General features: G+C 39.0%; 1 protein-coding gene across 1 annotated transcript in view; it reads right to left on the reverse strand.

Moving 5' to 3' along the window:
- Positions 1 to 9,658: 9,658 nt before the first annotated feature.
- MSH2 (mutS homolog 2) overlaps positions 9,659 to 24,209 on the reverse strand; it is a 73,562-nt gene continuing 59,011 nt past the window's right edge. The window contains exons 11-16 of the mRNA XM_015112314.3: positions 21,959 to 22,056; positions 17,583 to 17,828; positions 16,287 to 16,491; positions 14,357 to 14,604; positions 12,075 to 12,247; positions 9,659 to 10,104 (exon numbers count right to left, since the gene is read on the reverse strand). Coding sequence (XP_014967800.2) covers positions 9,934 to 10,104; positions 12,075 to 12,247; positions 14,357 to 14,604; positions 16,287 to 16,491; positions 17,583 to 17,828; positions 21,959 to 22,056 — 1,141 coding nt within the window. The 3' untranslated portion in view covers positions 9,659 to 9,933. The remainder of the gene's footprint in view (positions 10,105 to 12,074; positions 12,248 to 14,356; positions 14,605 to 16,286; positions 16,492 to 17,582; positions 17,829 to 21,958; positions 22,057 to 24,209) is intronic.

The raw sequence follows: 24,209 nt of genomic DNA on the forward strand, positions 1-24,209 counted from the left end.
ATGTTTGCCACAGACCTTGCTGGACTGAACAAAGGAGGATAAACATGGGAATAAAGACAAACACAAAAGAGTGTATTTGGAAGAAGGGGTCAGGGGGCTCCTTGCTTCTAGGGAACAACGGCCCTAAGCTTCTAGAGCCCTTTGTATTTACTGAGTAAAGGAGATAGGGAGAAGGGGTTGGTTATCAGGAATGCTGAGTTGGTCACAACGCTCGGGCCTTTGGCCCCCGACAAATGTTGGCTATTATTACACCTTATTTATACTACTATTTTTTAAACTTTTTTTTCCCAGCAGCTTTACTGGGATATGATTTATATGCCATAATAGTTTGCCCACTTAAATGTGCAATTCAGTGGTTTCTAATATATTTATAGTTTTGCAATTATCACAACTTAATTTTAGAACGTTTTTATCATCGTTCAAAGAAACCTTAACAGTCACTCTCCATTTCCCTTCTATTCCTCCCCAGACCTAGGTATATATTTTTTAAACAATAAATTATCTTTAATCACAATTTAAAGGGCGCTAGAAGGTACTTTATGATCACAGGTACTCCTTAAGACAGACTTTTCCATCAGTTTAGATTCCCCCCAAGAGAATGACCTTACATTACAATGCAATTTATTTGGGGTAAGAGTATGACATTGCGTTGGATTTTTCTTAAGGTGTCAATGTGCAAAGTGAATGTCACTGTTTAAATATACTTTTAGACAGTGTTTTTTTCCGTATTCACTTTCAATATTGATTTTTATGAACACAAATCTTTAAAAAAATCAAATAGGATCATCATTAGGTTTATGATGAAAAATGGCAGCTCCCTTCTGAATGCTGCTCTGTTCACTGTCCCAGAGGTAGCCACTTTCAGAATCTTCTATCACTTACCTCTACATTTTTAGATAACACGCTGATACCACTATTTATTTTCCAATTTTAGACATCATCTTACAGAAAGAGCAGATTTATACCCTTCCCTTATCCCGATATAATTTTTTAGAAAAAGGGTCTTGCTCTGTCACCCAGGCTGGAGTGCAGTGATCACATCACAGCTCACTTAACTCTTGGGCTCAAGTGAACCTCCTTACCTCAGCCTCCCAAGTAGCTGGGACTACAGGTGTGCACCACCATGCCCAGTTTTTTTTTTTTTTTTTTAATCTTTTTTTTAGAGACGGGGGTCTCACTATGTTGCCTAGGCTGGTCTTGAACTCCTGGCCTCAGCAATCCTTTCACCTCAGCCTCCTGAGTAGCTGGGATTATAGGCATGAGCCATCATACCCAGCTACAGTTATTTTATTATTTTTCTTAAATCACTTGTTGGTGTTTAAGTTAAAAGTAAATGAATAAAATTTACAATTGGCTGGGCGTGGTGGCTCACGCCTGTAATCCCAGCACTTTGGGAGGCCGAGGTGGGCGGATCACAAGGTCAGGAGTTCGAGACCAGCCTGGCCAACATACTGAAACCCCATCTCTACTAAAAATACAAAAAACTAGCCGGGCCTGGTGGCAGGTGCCTGTAATGCCAGCTACTTGGGAGACTGAGGCAGTAGAATCGCTTGAACCCAGGAGGTGGAGGTTGCAGTGAGCCGAGACCATGCCATTGCACTCCAGCCCAGGCAACAGTGCGAGACTCCATCTAAAAAATAAATAAAATATGTCGGGCGCGGTGGCTCACGCCTGTAATCCCAGCACTTTGGGAGGCTGAGGCGGGCGGATCACAAGGTCAGGAGATCAAGACCACGGTGAAACCCCGTCTCTACTAAAAATACAAAAAAAAAAATTAGCCGGTAGTGGGCGCCTGTAGTCCCAGCTACGCAGGAGGCTGAGGCAGGAGAATGGCGTGAACCCAGGAGGCGAAGCTTGCAGTGAGCCCAGATCGCACCACTGCACTCCAGCCTGGGGGACATAGCGAGACTCCGTCTCAAAAAAAAAAACACAAACAAACAAAAAACAAAACAAAACAAATAAAATAAAATAAAATAAAATAAAATAAAATTTTACAGTTGAGGTGGGCAGTATACTATCATGACATTTACTCTTTAAAAAAAAAAAGTTTGATATTACTAGGCCTAATAGTCCCCCGACCCTTTCTTCCCAATTGCTTTGTGGATGTTTTGTAGTTATTAATTCAACCCCAAACTCCTCTCGTACCCTCAAACGTATCAGGTCCATTCATTGTAGGTTTTTCCTCGCATACCTCCTTCCTGGTGGCCCTGTCCTCCAACTGGTTGGTCTCTAGACTTGCTTCAAGCTACTATTATTCAATCTTTAAAGTTATTTGAGGCCAGGCACAGTGACTCACACCTGTAATCCCAGCACTTTGGGATCACCTGAGGTCAAGAGTTCCAGACCAGCCAGGCCAAGATGGTGAAGTTTCATCTCTACTAAAACTACAAAAATTAGCCAGGAGTGGTGGTGGGGGCCTATAATCCCAGTTAGTTGGGAGGCTGAGGCCGGAGAATCGCTTGAACCCAGGAGGTGGAGGTTGCAGTGAGCTGAGATCACGCCACTGCACTCCAGCCTAGGCAACAGTGAGACTGTCTCAAAAAAAAAAAAAAGTTGTTTGAGTCATACCCAATTCTGAAAGATACAGCTTATTTGTTCACTCTCACTAAGATAGGCGCTCCCCAAAACCTAGACTTATGTTCATTAAGCTGGAAAAGCCTTGGAAGTGTTGCTTTCATCCAACCACCTTGCCTTTTCTCAGGCAACCACAAGTTGTTCAATGCCTCTTCCCCGGCTTTGTCGGCTTGGAATTCACAGGGTCTTTTTCTCCAGTTCTGGTTCCAGTTTAGCAGTCACCAAACGAGCTTCAGGGAAAAACAACATTGATGAGTATCTCTAAGCCTTAGCATACTTGGGCTGCTAAGATCACACCTAACAATAAAAAGTAAAGTAGCAAAGTGCTCTACTGCTGATTAGATAATTATGAGCTAGATTATTAACATGGCACTTAAAGAGGGAGGGAAGAAGTGGAGACCTACATGGGGTGGCTATTTGGATGTGGCCAGACTGACTGCAACAGAGGCGTGAGCTCCTTTTTGGTATGTATGGAAAAATCCTTTCATATCATCATGAAAATGTTAGAGAGCACCCCAAAGGGCATAAACTTGTGACCCTTGGCCAAATTCAGATTTAAAGACATATTTGTTTGGTCCATAATGTTTTTAAATTTTTGAGTGATTTTACATTGAGGTGTTCACTTTAACCCACTATTCTCCGCATCTTGCACCTGGCCTTGAAAGTATGGCATTTGAGAACTCTAATAATCCAACCCCCTTAAGTTACAGAAGGGAGGCAGGAGGAAAAACAGTGATATTTAAAGTCACACAGCTAGGTGGTGAAGCAAGGATTAGAACCCGAGTCAAGCAGTCTTCCTAATACACCACATTACTGCTTACTTGAATTCAATTGCACATTCAGGCCTGTAAACCTTAGTCATGCGAAATTTACTCCATAAGCACATACTTAAGAGCAAAGTAACAAAGAGAATCTCCAGGGTTATTCCCTAGAGCTTGGATAAAACATTCCTGGCCCTTGATGGAACATATATATATCCTCCAAGTGACCAGATTTCAGGGCACCAGCCCTCAGCAACCTGCTTCAAACACTGCTGACATTTTATTCTAACTCATTTGCCACACTTCTGGCTGATCATCTCTCTTTTCATTTAAACACAATCTTTCATCCAAACAGGGTACAATGCAATCACTTGGTTGGATGCCAGCATTTGGTGACTAGTCAACTTCCAAAAAGATGCAGCTTCCTAGCTGCTCACTTTCCTTTGTGTGAAAAAGTCACAGGAAAGCAGCCTTGGTTGCAGCAAACCAGGTGGGCAGCAGGGGCTCAGGGGGATGCCTCTGGCTGTGTCTGTGGCAAGCCTTACACGGGAGTGCCAGGGCCCACAATAGAATTAGAAATATATCTGTACCACACTGTTCTTAATCCTGGTGAATTACCCACACCACCTGCTTTGACACTTAATAATTTGAGAAAGATTAAATTTATCACATGTACATCTCAGATTTGTTGGAGATAGGGTACTGGGGTTCAACTCCCAGCTCTGCCACTTACTGGCTGTGTGACCTGGGCAAGTTCCTAAATCTCTGTACATAGGTTTCCTCATCTGGAATCTGTAGATAATAAATGCACCTGCCTTTCAGGATTAAGAGGAGGAACCTTTGGGGAGCCAAGCACAGTACTTCACACTTTTCAGATACTGACAAAGTATTTAATGTTGCCAAAGTTTTGTGTTTTTTTTTTTTCCCGCCCAGGCTGGAGTGCAGTGGCGCAATCTTGGCTCACTGCAAGCTCCACCTCCCGGGTTTATGCCATTCTCCTGCCTTAGCCTCCCAAGTAGCTGGGGATACAGGAATCTGCCACCACGCCCGGCTTTCTGTATTTTTAGTAGAGAAGGGTTTTCACCGTGTTAGCCAGGATGATCTCGATCAGACCTTGTGATCCGCCTGCCTCGGCCTCCCAAAGCGCTGGGATTACAGGCGTGAGCCACCAAGCCCGGCCAAATGTTGCCAAATTGTTAATCCACATTGTGATGTTAAAGATTCACCATGGAGTCATTTTCATGATTGATTTGGCTGAGTCTGATAACGTTTAGCAATGAAACACATTGGAATTGACAATAAATATTAAGTTTTAATCATGTGAAAAAAACGGACAAAATGTATCTTGCTGGATGGACAAGGCATATTAAAATTGCAGGGCAGTGGTTGAATTTTAAAAAGTTGCATTGTCTTAGATTTAATTATACTGAATATGTCATTTACCTATCTATTCATAAAATTATTATTTATAACATTTATTGGACTAATTCTGTCAACAAAATTCCAGGAAATAAAAAATTGTGATAGTGATAGGTTAATTGCTAAAGTTGTGTTTACTGGTTGATTCTGAACACAAAGGAATTCATTGCTGTTGTTTTTTTGTTAGACGTAAGAAATTGCCCACTGACAGAACTTTTTCTTGTTTCTAAATTTAACCATTTAAGTTTCGAATTTTTCTTTCCCTCTTTGAGGTGAACCCAGGGCAGCAAGCAACAGTGTGATCTTCTACTCACCAAGTCCAGAAGTAAGACCAGGGCAGTCCTGTTAAGGCTGCCCAACACCTGCCATCTCCATATGGTTCACCCCACTGCTGAATTTCCCACATGGCTGGACCAGAGACATGTATGGGCACTTTGGTTTGGACAAACCACACACCAAAGCAAGTGTGTACTGACATACATTGAATTCGAGCACGTTCTGAATGTTGTCTAACACCATGAAATACTGTTCTTCCAGGGAAGTCAAGGAAACGGCTGTAGCAAATGCAAGGCAAGGGCTTCCCACTGTCCTCCTCAGAACAGGAGGCGTTGATGACTCCCAGCAACAAGACATTGTCAACAAGGGATTATTTCCTCTGTGATATCCTAGCACTGCACCATAGAGGTTAGCTTCTGAAGCAGAATAAGAGGAAGTAGTAGATTTATCAATCAAGATAAGTGGTGTGGGTGTGAAGACAGGGCAACATTGGGCAGAAAACTATAAAACTGGGCTTCCACTTCGTTTCAGTGTAAAAATACGTGTAACATTCTGGACATTTTCATCATTTTCTCTAGCTGCACCCTATCTCCTTAACCCAAATACACTAAATACAGAAAGACAATAACAGAGATTTCCTTTGTATATGAAAATTCTCTTTACTCATTTGTTCTTCTCCATAAGCTAATTAACATTGTTTAATTTATTTCAGACCAGGGACTGGTTTTTCCTGACTATTCTGTATACCATTTTAATCAGCAGAATGTAACTAACAAGCTTAAAGAGCCACTCAATACTGAATCAGCAGCTCATACCATATGCTGTGGGTAAAAACATACTTCCCAAAAAAGCTAAATGCAGAAAGACCAAGGATAGAAGATGTATTTAATACTCAAGAAGTCTAACAGGATGTGGAATATTGAGATTTTAAGGGGGAAAAGTTATTCTTTAAATACATCTACCCTAGTCACCGGGCTAGCTTAGTCAATAGAGTATGAGACAAGACTTAAATATATCTACCCTAAAACATCTTTCTTATACCAGTTTTGCTACAACTTTTAACTCCAAAACAGTATTTTAAGGAAAAAAAAATCAAATTACAAAAACAACTTCATCTTAGCTTCTTAGTGCTAATTTTTTTAAAGATGCAAAAAATCATGTATTTTCTCAGAAACGTGGTTATGTGGTCAACAGATTTCTTAACAGTAGTTCTAAATTTTGGATAATATTTATATATTCAGCTTTATTCTGGTATTACCCAAATTCATGTTTGAGTGGGAAAGAAAAACCAAACCACATTATAAATTTAAATTTTAAGAAAAAAACCTTTGATAGGTCAGAAATTAGTTTATATTTTGCTTTACATATACCATTCTAAAAGGAAGGAAACGCTAATTGAAGGCCTGGTTTTACATTAGCATATTCATGTAATAAGCACAGATTAAGTTTTAAACTTCTTAAGCAGATCTATTATGTATCTTCTCATTTTTGAAAACATCTTAGAACACTGTCTGTTTTAGAGAAATGAAAGCAGCCTGATAGACTACATGTTTTCTTGGAATCAAGTCTCCCCCAGTTTCTTGTAGCCCTAACAACTAAAACCATGAGCTGATTTCCATGTTAAACATGCTTCTGTGCAGCAATCTAAAAACATTCTTTCACAACTAACCACAGGATGAAATATTTCATTGGAATTTAAAATTTGCTTTTTGAATTTTATGAAAGCTTTTCATGTATAAGTGACTAGAACGATTTGTAAACCAATAAATATTTCCACATTTAAAATCTTCTTCTGTAAGTCTGCCTTTTTCCTAAGCTTTTGGTAGCCAGAAAAGAAAAACTGATGTAACCCACTCTAAATTAACAACAACGAGGAAAAAGAACTTGGTAAACTGAGTATGTGAAAGGATTCATTGGCCATACATTTGTTCTCATACCAAACTTTAACTGAATTAAAAGAAAAAATTGCAGTTAACTATAAAGCAAGCACCTGCAAAACCACTACTCAGGTTAAAAACCAGAACTGTGGCCCTCCAGAAACCCTAAAGTGCCCCCACCCCATCAGCACCCCATTTCCCTAAAGACAATCACTCTCCTGATTGACACAATCACTTTTTCTTTATAGTTGCCATCCCAAAGACTGCATCCCTAAACAATACCACCTATTCTTAAATTTCACATAAATGAGAAAAAACTACCATTTTTGTATCATTTCTTTTACTAAAAGTTTTAAGATTCCATCTATGCTATTTTGTCTAGCTGTAGTTCATTTTCACTGCTGAGTTGTTTCCAGTGTGGGGGTATTAGGAACATTCCTGTATACATCTCGCAGCACAATGGGCAAAAGCATCTCTAGAGTATGCAGCTAAGAGCAGAACTGCTGGGTCGCATGCATCTTTTCAATTTCACCAGATAATCTGAACACCCCTAGCAGTGTTATTCCACATCCTCACCAACAGCTGGAACTGCTACACTTGAAATGCTTGTCACTATGGTGGTGGGAGGTGGGGAGGTTGGAGGTGGCCTGGCATGGTTTTCATTTTCATTTTTCTGACTGGTGATTAAAGACCTTCTCATGTTTATGGACCACTTAGATTTCCTCTTGGGTGAAGTGTCTGAATTTTTTAAAATAGCTTTATTAAAAAATAATTCCTACACAATTCATCCGTTTAATGTGTACAATTCAACGGTTTTTAGTATATTCACAGACATGTATAAACATCACCAATTTTAGAACTTCCATCTCACAAAGAAACATCGTATCCTTTAGCTTTCACCCCACCTACCCCCTATTCCCTGGCACCAACCCTGAACAACTGCTACTTTGTCTCTACTGCTGTCTCTATTCTGAACTTTCACATGAATGAAATCTTATGTGTAGACTCTTGTAACCAGCTTCTTTCATTTAGCACAATGTTTTCAAGGTTTATCTAAGCTGTACCATGTAGCAGTACTTCATTCCTTTAATTATTCCCAATAATAGACTCCCTTGTATGGATAGACCGCGTTTTGTTTATGCATTCATCTGCTGATGGACATTCGGGTTGTTTCCACCTTTTGGCTATTATGAATAATCCTGCTATAAACATTTGTGTACAAGTTTTGTGGGGACATATGTTTTGATTCCACTTGGATATACGTTGGAGTGGAATTGTCTGAGGAACTGCCAGACTGTTTTCCAAAGCAGCTGCACCATTTTACATTCCCACCAACAGTGCATGAGAGTTTCAATTTCTCCACTTCCTTGCCAGTACTTACCATCTGACTTTTTGATTTTAACTATCGTAATCAGTGTGAAGTTGTAGCTCATTGTGGTTTCAACTTGCATTTCCCTGATCTGCATCTTTTCATGTGCTTACTGTCCATTTGCATATCTTCCGTGGAAAAATATTCAGATTCTTTTTGTTAATGAGATTCTTAAGTGACCCCTTTTCTTAGTGTTTTTATAGGAGTTCTTTATTCCAGGTATTAAAAAAAAGAAGAAAAGAAAGGCAGTCTTGCTATATTGCCCAGGTTGGACTTGAACTGCTGGGCTCAAGTGATCCTCCTGCCTCAGCCTCCTGGGACTACAAGCATGGGACACCATGCCCAGCTCTTTGATATTTTATATGGTACCAGTATGTTCTTCCATTATGAATCATGTCTTTTCACTTGTGGTGCCTTTTAATAGAAGTTGTTAATTTCAATTAGCTAAATAAGTCAAACTTTATGGATGGTGTTTTTCTGTGACTTAAATTCTTCCCAAAGTCAAGGACATAAAAATATTTTCCTACGTTATCTTCTGAAGAACTATAAAACACTAAAACCTTGATACTGTTACCTTGTACATTTGGTCTAAAAATCACTGAAGGTGATTTTTTTTGGTTTTGTTTTGTTTGAGACACAGTATCGCTGTATTGCCCAGGATGGTGTGCAGTGGAATGATCACAGCTCATTGCAACCTCAACCTCTCCCAGCTCAGGTGATCCTCCCACCACAGCTGTCTGAGTGGCTGGGACTACAGGCACGCACCACTATGCCTGGCTAATTTTTGCATTTTCTTGTAGAGATGGGGTTTTGTCATGTTGTCCAGGATGGTCTTGATCTCCTAAGCTCAAGTGATTGCCTGCCTTGGCCTCCCAGAGTGGAGGTGATTTTTATATATGACATGAATTAGGGGTCCAATTTCATTTCTTCCTATATGGATACACCACCAGTCCACTGCATTTATTAAAAGGACCGTCCTTTTTCCCTCACATTGCGTAGGATTAGCTGCTAATTCTTAACCCCTTCATCTCTTTATTGTAAAACAGAAGAAGTAGACTAAATCAGGGTTCTCAACCTGAAAGGTTTTGTTAAAATGCAGATTTCTAAGTCTTATCATAGACCAGGGATGGGAGAATGGCAGACGGGATGGAGGCTCACTGTAGGACTCTGGATGTATAATAAGCTCCTTAGCTAATGCGTATGCAGCCAACCTGGCTCCTGCCAACAGATGGACACTCTGGGGGAGTCACTGGCAAAGATCTCCATGGAGCCCTCCAGTTTAAGATCTTTTACAAGGTCTCTGGACTATTTGTTTCTTCCAACATATTTGGGAACAAATGTGTATAGAAGTCACACTGCAAAGAACTACAATGCATCTCAAATTCCACAAACTACATGATTTTATTTATAAAATTCAGCACATCACTTATTATTGCCTATGTCAACTGCAAACAGTCCTCAGTTACAGCTCTCATTTTTCAAAATAAAGATCTTTGAAAATGTCCTCAGAGACAAATATTACTAAATATCTTATTAAGTTGATAGCCCATGGGCACTGACAGTTAACACTATGGAAAAAGAATTAATATAAAACAATATAAAAGTATCACAGACAATTAGCTTATCAATATTACCTTCATTCCATTACTGGGATTTTTCACGTAGTAACTTTTATTCGTGAAATGATTTCATTTACAAAGCTATTATTCTTTGCTATTACTTCAGCTTTTAGCTGTTTTAACTTTATTGTGATGTTTTCTTCTGACATTTCAGTAAAGGGCATTTGTTTCACCTTGGACAGGAACTCCTGAATAATTTTTTCACCTTGCTGAAAAACATGTGAATGTCCCATTAGTAATTAAAATATCTTTTCTAAAAGTCTTGTTAGACCGTGACAAATTGTTTCATTTCCATCTAAACACATCACCCATTTTTAGAAATTTTTTTTATTTTTCATATTTTTAGAGACAAGGGTCTCACTATGTTGCCTAGGCTGGTCTCAAACTCCCCCCACATTAGCCCACCCAATATTTGAAGAACGTATTTATTATTTATGTGTGCACTGTCTAGTTCCCAAATTCCTCCACCTTTATAACTGATAAACTTTAATCCTCTATGAAAAAAAGAATTCAAGGTTTACAAAGAATACTGGAAGGCAAAAACTGTCACTGAAAAGTTAACACATACAGAAGATGTTTCTTTTTTATTTTATTACCAAGTTATTGCTGCTTCAGAGAGCATGAATATTACTTGCTATGTGACTCTTGGGCAAATTCCTTAACACACATTCCTCATTCACAAAATGGGAATAATGTTACCAACCTCACAGGGCTCAAAATACATTATAATTAATGTTATCAAAAGTACACAACGTCTATTTTAATTGGAAACAAGGGATTACATAAGCGTCTGCCTAATGCTGGATCACTGAAAGCTATGATTTCAACACATTAAAGTGCAAATACAAAGACCACTTCATATTTGGGATGGCAGCCTGCCATACCTAAAATTATTAACGAATTATATTTCTCCTGCTTGTATAGGTACAGCAGATAAAACTATACTTTTTTTGCCGGGCGCGGTGGCTCAAGCCTGTAATCCCAGCACTTTGGGAGGCCGAGGCGGGTGGATCACGAGGTCAGGAGATCGAGACTATCCTGGCTAACATGGTGAAACCCTGTCTCTACTAAAAATACAAAAAAAAAACTAGCCGGGCGTGGTGGCGGGCGCCTGTAGTCTCAGCTACTTGGGAGGCTGAGGCGGGAGAATGGCGTGAACCCGGGAGGCGGAGCTTGCAGTGAGCCGAGATCACGCCACTGCACTCCAGCCTGGGAGACACAGCGAGACTCCGTCTCAAAAAAAAAAAAAAAAAAAAAAAAAAAAGGGCTGGGCGTGGTGGCTCACACCTGTAATCCCAGCACTTTGGGAAGCTGAGGCAGGCGGATCACGAAGTCAGGAGATTGAGACCATCCTGGCTAACACAGTGAAACCTCGTCTCTACTAAAAAACACAAAATATTAGCCGGGCGTGGTGGTGGGCTCCTGTAGTCCCAGCTACTCGGGAGGCTGAGGCAGGAGAATGGCGCGAACCCGGGAGGCAGAGCTTGCAGTGAGCCAAGATCACGCCACTGCACTCCAGCCTGGGCAACAGAGAGAGACTCCATCACAAAGAAAATAAAGTAATTAATTTAAAAATTAGGCATATGTTTGGGTCTTTCTGTGTGAACACCCAAATATGACCCATACTCAAAGAAAAGCCACCATAAAATCCACTTCTCCCATGAGAACTGAAACATCCCATCCATAATGGTTTCTTTGAATAAATATTTGTCATGTGCCACTTTATTCTCTGTGTCACATTCGTTATTCTTATCTCCCCAACTAAATTCTAAACAAATAGAGGGCAGGAATTATGAATCATGCTTTCTTATTTGTCCTTTTCTTACCTAATATGTAATTTAATAACTGAACTTGATGTATTCGTTTATGAACAAAGATGTACCTAGCTATAGTCTATAATAACTAATTTTAGTGAAAAGACTAATTTTAAGCCTATTCCTTTACTATATTCCTTTATTCCTACTTTGGTACTTGAAATCGAATCTTGATCATGCAGATGTATATACTGCAGAAATCAAAATGACACAGAAATGGATTCTTTGCCATCAAACAAATTGATTAAAAAATAAGCACTAGAAAAACAGAGGGGGAAAAAAAACACCAAAAAACCTTCATCTTAGTGTCCTGTTTATGTAATAATACAGAAGCTAAGTTAAACTATGAAAACAAACTGACAAACCTCTCTTTCCAGATAGCACTTCTTTGCTGCTGGTTCCATATCATATCCTTGTGATTCTCCAATATACTGAAACTCTTCGAGTTCCAGGGCTTTCTGTTTAGCACACTCTATTACATGCTTAGGGAAATTAGCAAGCTCTGCAACATGAATCCCAAAACTTTGATCACAGACACCTATAAGAAATTTGGGGAAGCGTGAGGAGACAGCATGAGAAGAGACAGCAATTTATGTAAATGGAATTTATCCTTCTCACCTTGTCATTAGAAAACTTAATTTTGGATTACTTCAAATACATTAGCCAAATGTATCAGAGTAACAGTTAAAGGAATTTTGATTAAGTCTCAAAAGAAAAGTGATTATGACTTGGCACACAGTGCTGTATTTTATCCTTGACAAACGTAGAAAAAATAAAAATAGGAGATGAAAAAGCTCAACAGATAAACCTTAAAGGCTTAGATAAATATCTAAAGAAAAATTAATCAAGCCAATATCTCTGAGGCTTTCTCATTTCATGGGAAGGGAAGGGAGGGGAGGAGAGGAGAGGGGGAGGGGAAAGGGAGGGAGAAGGGAAGAGGGAAGGAAAGGGGAAGTGAAGGAGAAAGGAAAGGGAAAGGGAAGGGGCAAGAGGAGGGAAGGGAAGGGGAAAGGAAAGGGATGGGGGAAGGGAAGGGATGGGGCAAGGGAAGGGGGGAAGGGAAGAAGGAAGGGAGAAAGGGAGAAGGGGGAAAGGGGGAAAGGGGGGAAGAGAGAAGGGGAGGGAGAAAGAGACATGTAAAAGTGTCACTAATTTGGAGTAGCATTTAATTAAAAATATTGATTTATTATTTGCAGGAAATAGTTAAAACTGAGTCAAGACTTTTTAAGCATTTAATCAAATGATGATTGCAAAGTTATTATAGAGCTGTTTTTGCCACAATTATTTATCAACTGTAAAAAATTTTTTGGCTTTGTCATGTATCTCATGCATTCTAGAACTGGACACTTTGCACAACTAAAGGAAGCAAACAAAAATAAAGTAGAAGCAAATGTTTGTTAAACATCCACAGTGAAGGAGGAAGTTTTTCTATCTTCACACTTCATCTGGCCTTTTAAAAAACATTCTGAACACATTTCCATAGCTTACAAAACACAAGCAATGATTTAAAAGCAAATTTCATGCTAACTGCCAGATCTACTAAAAGTTCCTGAATTCTACAGCAATAATAATAATGACACAAATACAGTAACTCAAAAGGATTCCCAATGAAGTATAAATAACAAAAGATAGAGAACCAAGATTATCTCACTCATGTGTAACCAACTGATGCAGAAAAACGTGTTCGTGGAAAATCAGAGCGCCATCTAAAAAAGTTATTCTGGTGACTAATGAAATCAATCCTTATAGTATGATTTTTAAAACCTTTGAAAGTCTTATATTATGTTAATCTCATCAATACAGGGATCTGACTAGACCCCAAGCCCACGAATAACAATCTTTCCTGAAAGGATGAAATAACAATAGATAAGTCACTCTGCATGTGATAACTACTATTTCAAGATTTCTGGAACCCCTAGTTTTAAATGAACCTGTTTTTATAACACTCTTGAGCATAAAATAAGCTAATTATAATGAAGATTTTGTTAAACAATAACAGCTAGAACTTTGGAACTTGAAAGCATATTGTTTGTTATCCTAATTCAACAAGAAAACATACTGAAATGGGAGGTGGCAGAAAATCCCTCCATGGTGATGTTCAAGAGTACAGATAATTCTGGCCGGGCGCGGTGGCTCGCGCCTGTAATCCCAGCACTTTGGGAGGCCAAGAGGAGAGGATAGCCTGATGTTGGGAGTTCGAGACCAGCCTGGCCAGCATGGTGAAACCCTGTCTCTACTAAAAATACAAAAATTAGCCAGGCTTGGTGGCAGGTGCCTGTAATCCCAGCTACTCGGGAAGCTGAGGCAGGAGAATCGCTTGAACCCGGGAGGCGGAGGTTGCAGTGAGCAGAGAATCATACTCCAGCCTGGGCAACAGACCTAGATTCTGTCTCAAAAAAACAAAAACAAAAACAAAAACAAAAACAGATAATTCTTTCTGTGAATGCTTTAGAATGAGTGGTCCTACTACGAGATACAGAAATATGTACATGTTCCTGTCCCCAGACTGTGAATTAAGGGGTAAATGGGTTCTATAAAAACATTAACAATTTACGCTAACTTAGAATAAGGCAATTACTGATTATTTCAAGGGTAGTAAGTTTCACATTACCAAGTTCTGAATTTAGAGTACTCCAATAGTACATACCTTTCTTCACCTGATAAAGCATAGTTAAGGTCTCTTCAGTGGTGAGTGCTGTGACATGTAGATTATTAACAGTTGGTATCTGATTGGCCAAGGCAGTAAGCTCATGAAAATGGGTTGCAAACATGCAAAAAGCACCAATCTTTGTTGCAATGTATTCTGATATAGCCCATGCTAACCCAAATCCATCGTAGGTAGAAGTTCCTCTTCCCAATTCATCTATGATTATTAAGGAATCTTTGGTTGCCGACCTGAAGCACATAATTACATGAAATTTCCCATCACATAAAATGTGGTAACATACACATACAAAAACAAAATTAAGACAATACATTGGGAAGGATATGCCACAAACATAGTAGATTAATTATCTTAATATATAAACAAAGTCAATAAAAAGCACTAAAACTTCAACAGAAAAATGGGCATGGGCCAGGCATGGTGGCTCACGTCTATAATCCCAGCACTTTGGAAGGCCAAGGTGGGAGGATGACTTGAGCCCAGACCAGCTTGAGCAACATAGTGAGACCTTGCCTCTAAAAAAAAAAAAAATTAAAAACTAGTCAGGTATGGTAGCACACACCTGTGTATGTGGGGGAGGGAGGGTGGGAGGAAGGGGAAGGCAGGAAGGCAGGAAGGAAGGAAGGAGAAAAGGGAAAAAAGGGCATGAACATGAATAAACAATGGATGAAAGGGAAAACAGATTTTGAATAAATATTGTTTTACATTGTCAAGCACACTAGTAGTAATCAAAGGAATTCCAAATAAGGCAGCTATCATTCATTTCGTGCCAATCAAATCGGCCGAGATTAAAAAAATAAAAATAAAACTGAACGAAGATGAGACCAGGGTGTGGTGACATAGATACTTGCATACACTTTTGGTGGTTATGTAAATTGTGTGCCTGCCACAGTCCTACTAATACCAGCTATTACCATTCTTCTCTCATTTTTAAACAAATATATGTAAGGGGGTGAAACTTACATACATTTGCTACTTTTTCATGTGCTCGTGTGCTCGTTGGCAATTTAATTCTTTTTCTGTGAGTTGCCAGCTAACATGTTCTGTTTATTTCTTTAATCTTTTAATTCATGAATATTAACCTGTTGCTTAATTACTACACAAACATTTGTATTGCTTTTATAATTCTTCACAAACAACAGAACCTCAAAGAAGTTAAATCAACACATAATTTACTAGGCACCTACTATATTCAATGTACTTTAGAAGATACTAAGAAACAAGGAGGATCACAGTGGTTCATGCCTGTAATCCCAGCACTTCGGGAAGCCAAGGCAGGAAGATCACCTGAGCCCAGGAGTTCGAGACCAGCCTGGGCAACAGAGTAAGACTCTGTCTCTCTAAAAAACTTTAAAAAAAAGAAACCAAGAAATACAAGGTATAGTCCCTACCTTCAAGGAAGCTCCTAAAAAGTGAAATAAAGACAAAACATTTCAGTAATGTCTAAAATAAAAATGTGGTTTAAGTTACAGGCATCTCAAAGAGGAGTTCAGAGAAAAACACCCATGACCTTAGGGTCGTATGATGAGAAAAATCACTACAGAAGTAGCATTTCCATCATCAGGGACTTAAAAATTAGAAAGAAGTTGGATAAAGGGCAAGAAGGACCATTCCAGGAAGTGTGAACAGTGCAAGTGAAAACATGGTAGTGGAGATTTATAAGGTGAGCTAGTACCAGTAGCTTATAAATTGTCTACTTAAAGAGACAACTTTAAAAATCAAAGTTTTCCATAGCTATCATCAATCACTCTTTTAAGATAATACAAAGTATATAAAGTCCACAGGAAAACAACTATTAAACTAAGACAAACATTCTCAGATGTTTTTACATGAGAATCTGCAAATATACCTCTCCTTCTCACAGGACAGAGACATACATTTCTATCTTCAAGGGACTAGGAGATGCACTTACCTGAGAATAGAAGCAGTTTCCAACATTTCAGCCATGAATGTGGAGACTCCTTTCAACTGACTGTCACCAGCCCCTACCCGGGCCAAGATGCAGTCCACAATGGACACTTCTGCAGACTCACATGGCACAAAACACCCAATTTGGGCCATGAGTACTATCACCCCAGTTTGTCGAATATATGTAGATTTACCTCCCATATTGGGGCCTACAAAACAAATTATATCAGAAATCAAGATTTTAAATTTCTTTCTGCTACTAATAAATGGATGTTAGTCCTAAGCTGTACAATGATGACTAATCATGTAGGTTTACACTGACGTGGCATACAAAAGCAGAACCACAGGCTGCCCAAAGATGTGGACAGAGTTACTGCCCATATTACCCCCAAAAGCAATGCTATTATTTCTTCAGACAAACTGATACTGGGCCTTTCATCAAGAGAAGCCATGAAAAATATACCTGTAATTTGACTCTGGCCTAGAAAGACCATATACACATTTCCCATGGCTCACAAGGCTGCCTGTGGGATAATTTATTGATTTCCAGAAAAGTAGTGCAGGCCTAACTGATTAACTCAAAACCGTTACTCATTAGTAAATGAGGTTACTAGTGAGTGTATCAGTATGGTCAAATCTTTCGAACCACTTAAAACCCACACAAAAACCTGAAAACAGGATCCTTCTTTTGAAAAACAGGCGATTTATTTGTTGGGGTTATATTATATGAACAACTTGAAAATCCACTTGGGGAAAGAAAATACAATCAACCGTTTCCCAAATATATTTGCCCCAAAACTCCTACTTCCTTTTTTGTTTTCTAGATCTAGTTAAGATCTCTCAAACATCTCAGCGGAGACATGATACATGAGTCTATATGCAAGGCTAGTTTTTTCGAGTCTCACATGAATATAGTGCCATGTTTTAAAATAATTTGTACCCTAACCTGAGGTCCTCCCATAGCCAATTCGGCCTGACTTTCAAAGACCTCAGTATTGGAGGACTGGCTCAAAGGTAAGCTTTGAGTGTGAAGGGATGTTTGTTTCTAAACGTTCTGAACCTGTGGAACAAGTTTCAAGGAATACATTATTCTCTCATAAGCTTTTATCTCACCTTCTAAATCTTTCCTCTAATCCAAATGTGAATAGATTACTAACTGGTGAGAATAATATGTTCTCTTTCTCATGTTAAGAACTGGGAATTTTCTCCATCAATTTTAAATATATTTCTACTCCAAGATAAAAAACAAACAAACAAAAAACATGTTACCCCCACAAAGGCCAAAAACCAGGTTTTTTACCAGTAATGATGTGGAACATCTGTTTATCTTTTTCAAAGTATATATCATTAGGAATAAACGTGATTTCATCTTGAACTTCAACACAAGCATGCCTGGATGCTTTTAATATAATTCTTCCCTGTCCTTTCTCCAAAATGGCTGGTCGTACATATGGAACAGGTGCTCCATTTGACACATGAGCAAAGCTGACAACAGCATCTAGCTGAGCTAATACATCATTGAGTGTTTGCATTGGTTCTACATAGCCTGTATAAAAATAAAAACAGAAAATGTACACAGGAATACTGAATAATAAACAGATACAAGCTGTAAGAATACATTTAATCCCCCCATTTGGGAATTCAAAACCCATTTCCTAACTTATACTTTTTTAAAAAAATTAACAAAATTAGCCTTAACAAAATTTGAAAGGAACCCACCTAAAACTCAACATAGGGTTAAAATGTGTGCTACATCCTTCCCCATTGTGAATAGCTATCAAAATCAGAGTACTGGCTGGGTTGAGGGCTCACACCTATCATCCCAGCACTTTGGAAGGCCGAGGCGGGCAGATCGCATGAGACTAGGGATCACATGAGGCCAGGAATTCAAGACCAGCCTGGCTAACATGGCAAAACCCCATCTCTACCAAAAATACAAAAATTAGCCAGGTATGGTAGTGCATATCTGTAATCCCAGATACTCAGGAGGCTGAGGCACCAGAATTGCATGAACCCAGGAGGTGGAAGTTGCAATAAGCTGAGATTGCACCATAGCACTCCAGCCTGGGCAACTCTGTCTCAAAAACAAACAAAAACACACAAAAAACAAAAGTAGAGTACCTTCCCTTATCATTAAAATATAAAACTATACAGCTGTTTAAAGAAATGTGTAGAGCTTTAAAAAAGAAAACTAACAAGGAGACACTTTGATAATATATTGATTAGGTTAAGAGAAACGGTGCAGTGGTATCTAAGACATTCTCTCAATTTTAAGACACACCTTTATCTATATTTTAAGTATCTGAGAAACCAGAATGGCACCTCAAAATCATCATAAGACACATGTAAGCAAAAAGGTAGCATGTTGAAATGTGACCATCAATGCCTGGTATATTGTACAAACTGACCGTAAAACAGTTAGTTTGGCTTTCTTTAGTATCACATGCAGAGAATGTCAGCATAAATTTAAATCTCTAATTGTCACTTAAAACATTTCCAAGATTCTACTGTTCTAGAGTATTAAAACTAAACGCTATTAATAGGTACATTAAAAAAATCTCTGACACATGCTAGACAAAAAACATGAAGAAAATTAACAATGCTTTAACTTTTCTGAAAAGATTCTAAATGTTAACAGGTTGGAGGGGCTGGTACATGACCCACATGTCATTCAGACTATCATACAGCTATCAATCATGTCAAAAGTTTCACAGAACATTCAAGATAAAAGTGTTTAATTCTAGGAAAACCAAAAATTATTAGTTTAATCAAGGGGCTGGAAATTTAACTCATTTTTTATTCCCTTGTTCCCCGTAACAGCGATCAAATGTTTTCAAAATAAAAATCAACTTAACAATGGGGCCAAGCAGACATAATTATCTTCCTCTGTTTCAGTATATCTTTTTTTTTTTTTTTTGGAGACAGCGTCTTGCTCTTGCTCTGTCGCCCAGGCTGGAGTGCAATGGTGTGATCTCGGCTCAGTGCAACCTCCGCCTCCTGGGTTCAAACAATTCTCCTGCCTCAGCCTCCCGAGTAGTTGGGATTACAGGCACCTGCCGCCACACCCAGCTAATTTTTGTACTTTTATAGAGACAGGGTTTCACCATGCTGCTTAGGCCCGTCTCGAACTCCTGACCTCAGGTGATCCACCCGCCTCAGCCTCCCAAAGTGCTGGGATTATAGGTGTGAGCACCTGGCCTCAGTATACTTTTAAAATTTATTACTTTTACCGAATACGTTTTTCTAAAGAAAAAGAAAGGAAGAATTCACACTACCCTATTATATAGCAATATAAGCCTTTAAGAATTAAACATGAGTGAAGTACTTGCTATAACTACTTTAAAACTTGTAAAATTGCTAGCATACTGACAAGAATAAGTTTATAGTAAAAAAAGAAAACTAGGCTGGGCAGGGTGGCTCACGCCTGTAATCCCAATACTTTGGGAGGCCAAGGTAGGAAGATTGCTTGAGTCTGGCTTGGGCAACATAGTGAGACCTCATCTCTACAAAAGATAATTTTTAAAAAGTTAACCAGGTGTGGTGGCACATGCCTGTAGTCCCAAGCTACTTGGGAGGCTGAGTGGGGAGAATTGCTTGCACCTAGGAGGTTGAAGCTGCAGTGAATCATGATCACACCACTGCACTAAAGCCTGGGCAACATGGTAAGACCCCATCAAATACATACATACATACATACATACATATATACCAAAAGCAAACCAAAGCATCTTAATTAAGAGTCTATACTTGGCATGTCACATAACTGGCTCTTAACCTTTTGTGACTTAATTGTATGATAGAAAATTATAAAAGTGATCCATTACACTTTTTGAGATGGAGTCTTGCTCTGTTGCCCAGGCTGGAGTGCAGTGACGTGATCTCAGCTCACTGCACCCTCTGCTCTGTTGCCCAGGCTGAAGTAGCATAATTATGGCTCACCGCAGCCTCGACCTCCTGTGTTCAAGTGATTCTCCTGCCTCAGCCTCCTGAGTAGCTGGGACTACAGGCATGCACCACCACACCTGGCTAATTTTGGGGGGATTTTTTTGTAGAGTCAGGGTCCCCCTATGTTGGCTAGGCTGGTCTCAAACTCCTGGGCTCAAGCAATCCTCCTAGCTCAGCCTCCCAAAGTGCTGGGATTACAGGTGTGAACCACCATGTCCAGCCTCCATTATATTTTTAAATACAAATATTTTGTAATATGTAATATCAGACCAAGAAGAAGTTTCATTTAAATTCAGGTTGACTTCTAATATAAAATCTTCAATTTAAATGTTAAAATCTAAAAACTTTGCCCTGCTAGGTGCTTAATAAATATTATTTTTTAAGGAAGATCCATAGTTCAAATAAATGGTATTTATAGGGTTCTTTAAAATGCAATCTAGCCTAAGAAACATAATTCAGCTAGAAGATTATTATGTCACTGCTTTCTGATACAAACAAGCAAAAATGTAATCTTTACAAATCAATTCCATTCATTTCAACAATACATAAAGTGTATTAAAATAAAACCTTGAGTTTTATGTTTCCTTTTGATTTATTATGACAATTCATAATAGCAACACAATTTACAGAATTATTCATAGACATAACCTTTCAAAAAATATTTACCCTTAAATAATTTAGCATGCATATCCTGAGAACAAGGACATTCTCCTAATCATAACACTACCATTTCACACAAGAAATCTGACGCTAACACCATATTGTCTCATATTAAACTTTCTCAATTCGCCCCAATAGTGTCCTCTATAGCTATTCCCCAGCTCCAACCTCTAAATTGGGGTCTAATCAACAACTGTCTACTGCGTTTGGCTGCCCTGTCTCTTTAAGACCTTTTGATTTCTTTTTTGCTGCCATGACATGGACATTTATTAAAGTTCAGGCCCTGAATGTACCACAATCTAAATTTATTTGAATTTTTACTTGTTTAAAATCAGGTTAAATATTTTGGTCAAGAATACCATATAGGTGATACTGTGTCCTTCCTTCTATATTACACCAGGAAGTACAGGTCATTTGTCCCATGACTGGTAATTTTAACTTTAATTACTTGGGTAAGGTAGTTCTTGAGTATATTTTTTAAAGGCACAATAAAGGTTACAGTCAACATACACACCATGATCGGCAAAGCCTTCCAACTTAACACATTACCACCTACTTTGTGCTAAACATATACTCATTCCATTCTAAGGGCAATAAGAGTGTCAGGTTGCTGTGTTCCTTTAATTACATGAAAATGATCTCAAATGGTGCCACTAGAATGAACTCAAAATCTACAAAATGACACACAGAACTCAAAAAGGCCTGCCTCGTGTGTAATTAATATTTGCTTTTCAGTGGTATTTACTTCCATAACCTAGAGCCTCATGAGCCCATAGATGGGACCCAAGACATTAGTATGTTGTAGGCCCTAGTGTTTCCTTTCCTTGTTACAACTATAGTAAGTTTTGTGCTTTTCTGCCATTTTTTGTTTCTATGTACAAGAGTAATTTCCAGTTATGTGTCCTACCGTAACATACCATGCCTTATTTTATATAGGAAACCTAACATATTAAATAGTCAAAATGTAATGGTTTTAGAAAATAACAAAACACACTTCAAATATCATGATTTTTTTTTCTATTACCAAAAGCCAGGCGACATTCAGAACATTACTATTTCTATTAAGTTTACCTGAAGAAATATTGACAATTTCTTTAACAATGGCATCCTGGGCTTCTTCATATTCTGTTTTATTTTTGGTATACTCTTCATTTAAAGAAGTCAATTTGCTGCAAATCAACATAACAGTTTTATTAAAAATATTAAAATGTGTACTAGAAGCAATGTGTACTACATGAAACATATCCAAAGTATCCTATGAAACATCAAAACAATAATTAAAATGGAAATACAAGTGGAAAACAGACAACTCCTTACGGACAAATGTGGTTAGAATTCAATTTATTAACGTTCTTTTATGCTGTTTGGAATAGAGCAATGGCACAATTCCTGCTATAACTATATTCCCCTGAGTAAAAATATGACCTGTGCCCTTTTACAAAATATTTAAATGGAATCCTTATTTAAGATTGAAGTCGGCCGGGCGTGGTGGCTCACGCCTGTAATCCCAGTACTTTGGGAGGCTGAGGCGGGTGGATCACCCGAGGTTGGTAGTTCGAAACCAGCCTGACCAACATGGAGAAACCCCGTCTCTGCTAAAAATACAAAAATTAGCCAGGCATGATGGTGCGTGCCTGTAATTCCAGCTACTCAGGAGGCTGAGGCAGGAGAATCGCTTGAACCCAGGAGATGGAAGTTACAGTGAACCAAGAACACGCCATTGCATTCCAGCCTGGGCAACAAGAGGGAAACTCCGTCTCAGAGAGAGAAAAAAAAAATTAAAGCCATGACCCCTTTTAAAACACAAACACAGGCAGGGTGCCTGTAATCCCAGCACTTTGGGAGGCTGAGGCAGGTGGATCACCTGAGGTCGGGAGCTTGAGACCAGCCTGACCAACATGGAGAAAACCCGTCTCTACTAAAAATACAAAATTAAGTCAGGTGTGGTGGCGCATGCCTGTAATCCCAGCTACTTGGGAGGCTGAGGCAGGAGAATCACTTGAACCCGGGAGGCAGAGGTTGTGGTGAGCTGAGATAGCGCCATTGCACTACAGCCTGGGCAACAGGAGCAAAACTCTGTCTCAAAAAAAAAAAAAAAAGGCAAAGAAAAAACAAAAAAACCCCACAAACGAACACACAAACAGTATTTCTCATTACTGTAGCAAAAATATCTTTCAATACTAAAAGTTTTCAAAATAAGAAAAATGGGTTTTGTTTTGTTTGTTTGAGCCTGTTGCCCAGGCTGGAGTTCAGTGGTATGATTGACTCACTGTAACCTCTGCTTCCCAGGTTCAAGCGATTCTCATGCCTCGGACTCCACGGTAGCTAAGATTACAAGCATGTGCCACCACACCCAGCTAATTTTTGTATTTTTTAGTAGAGATGGCGTTTCACTATGTTGGCCAGGCTGGTCTCGAATTCTTGACCTTAAGTGATCCACCCGCCTCGGCCTCCCAAAATGTTGGAATTATAGGCGTAAGCCACCATGCACAGCCAGGAAAATGTCTTGAAACTAAATCTTGTTGAGCAATTTGAAGAGAAAATTAAAATTACAGGTTGAGCCGGGCACAACGTCTGTAATCCTGTAATCCCAGCACTTTGGGAGGCCAAGGCAGGTGGATTGCTTGAACCCAGGAGTTCAAGATCAGTCTGAGCAACATGGGGAAATCCTGTCTCTATTAAAAATACAAAGTAGTGGGGCACACCTGTAGTCCCAGTTACTTGGGAGGCTGAGGTGGGAGGATGGCTTGAGCCCAGGAGGTGGAGGTTGCAGTGGGCCGAAATTGTGCGACTGCACTCCAGCCTGAGCGACAAAGCCAAACCCTTCACCAAAAAAAAGAAAAAAAAGAAAACAAAAAATAGAGGTTGACATAAAAAATACTCAAGGAAGATGAGAATAAGAAAAAAATATTAACTGGAATCAAGAAGGGAATGAAACTAAGAACAAAAAGAGGTGATGTAAAGGAGAAAGAAAGGAGAGAAGTAATTATCAGCAGTGGGAGAAAATCAGTTCATCAAGATGATAATTGTGGCCTTGATTGAATCACTCAATGGCACAGCAGACATGTATAGCTCAAGAACAGTACAGGGGCAAGTAGCAGCACAAACAGACTACTATGAAACAGGCAAAAAAAAAAGAATTAAAGAAATGCATGAGGGAAAGACATTATAAAAGTGAGACCACTGTGTGAAGGGACAAGTTGCAAAATATAAAAGCAGAGGCAGGCAGGTACCAGATTCTACAGGTCATAACCTAGTGAGTGACTTTCAGTCTTGGCATCATGTGGCCATTCAGTCCAATCTTTTTTCATATGTTATAACT

This window comes from Macaca mulatta, chromosome 13, assembly GCF_049350105.2.
Source record: "Macaca mulatta isolate MMU2019108-1 chromosome 13, T2T-MMU8v2.0, whole genome shotgun sequence".
Taxonomy (NCBI): Eukaryota; Metazoa; Chordata; class Mammalia; order Primates; family Cercopithecidae; genus Macaca; species Macaca mulatta.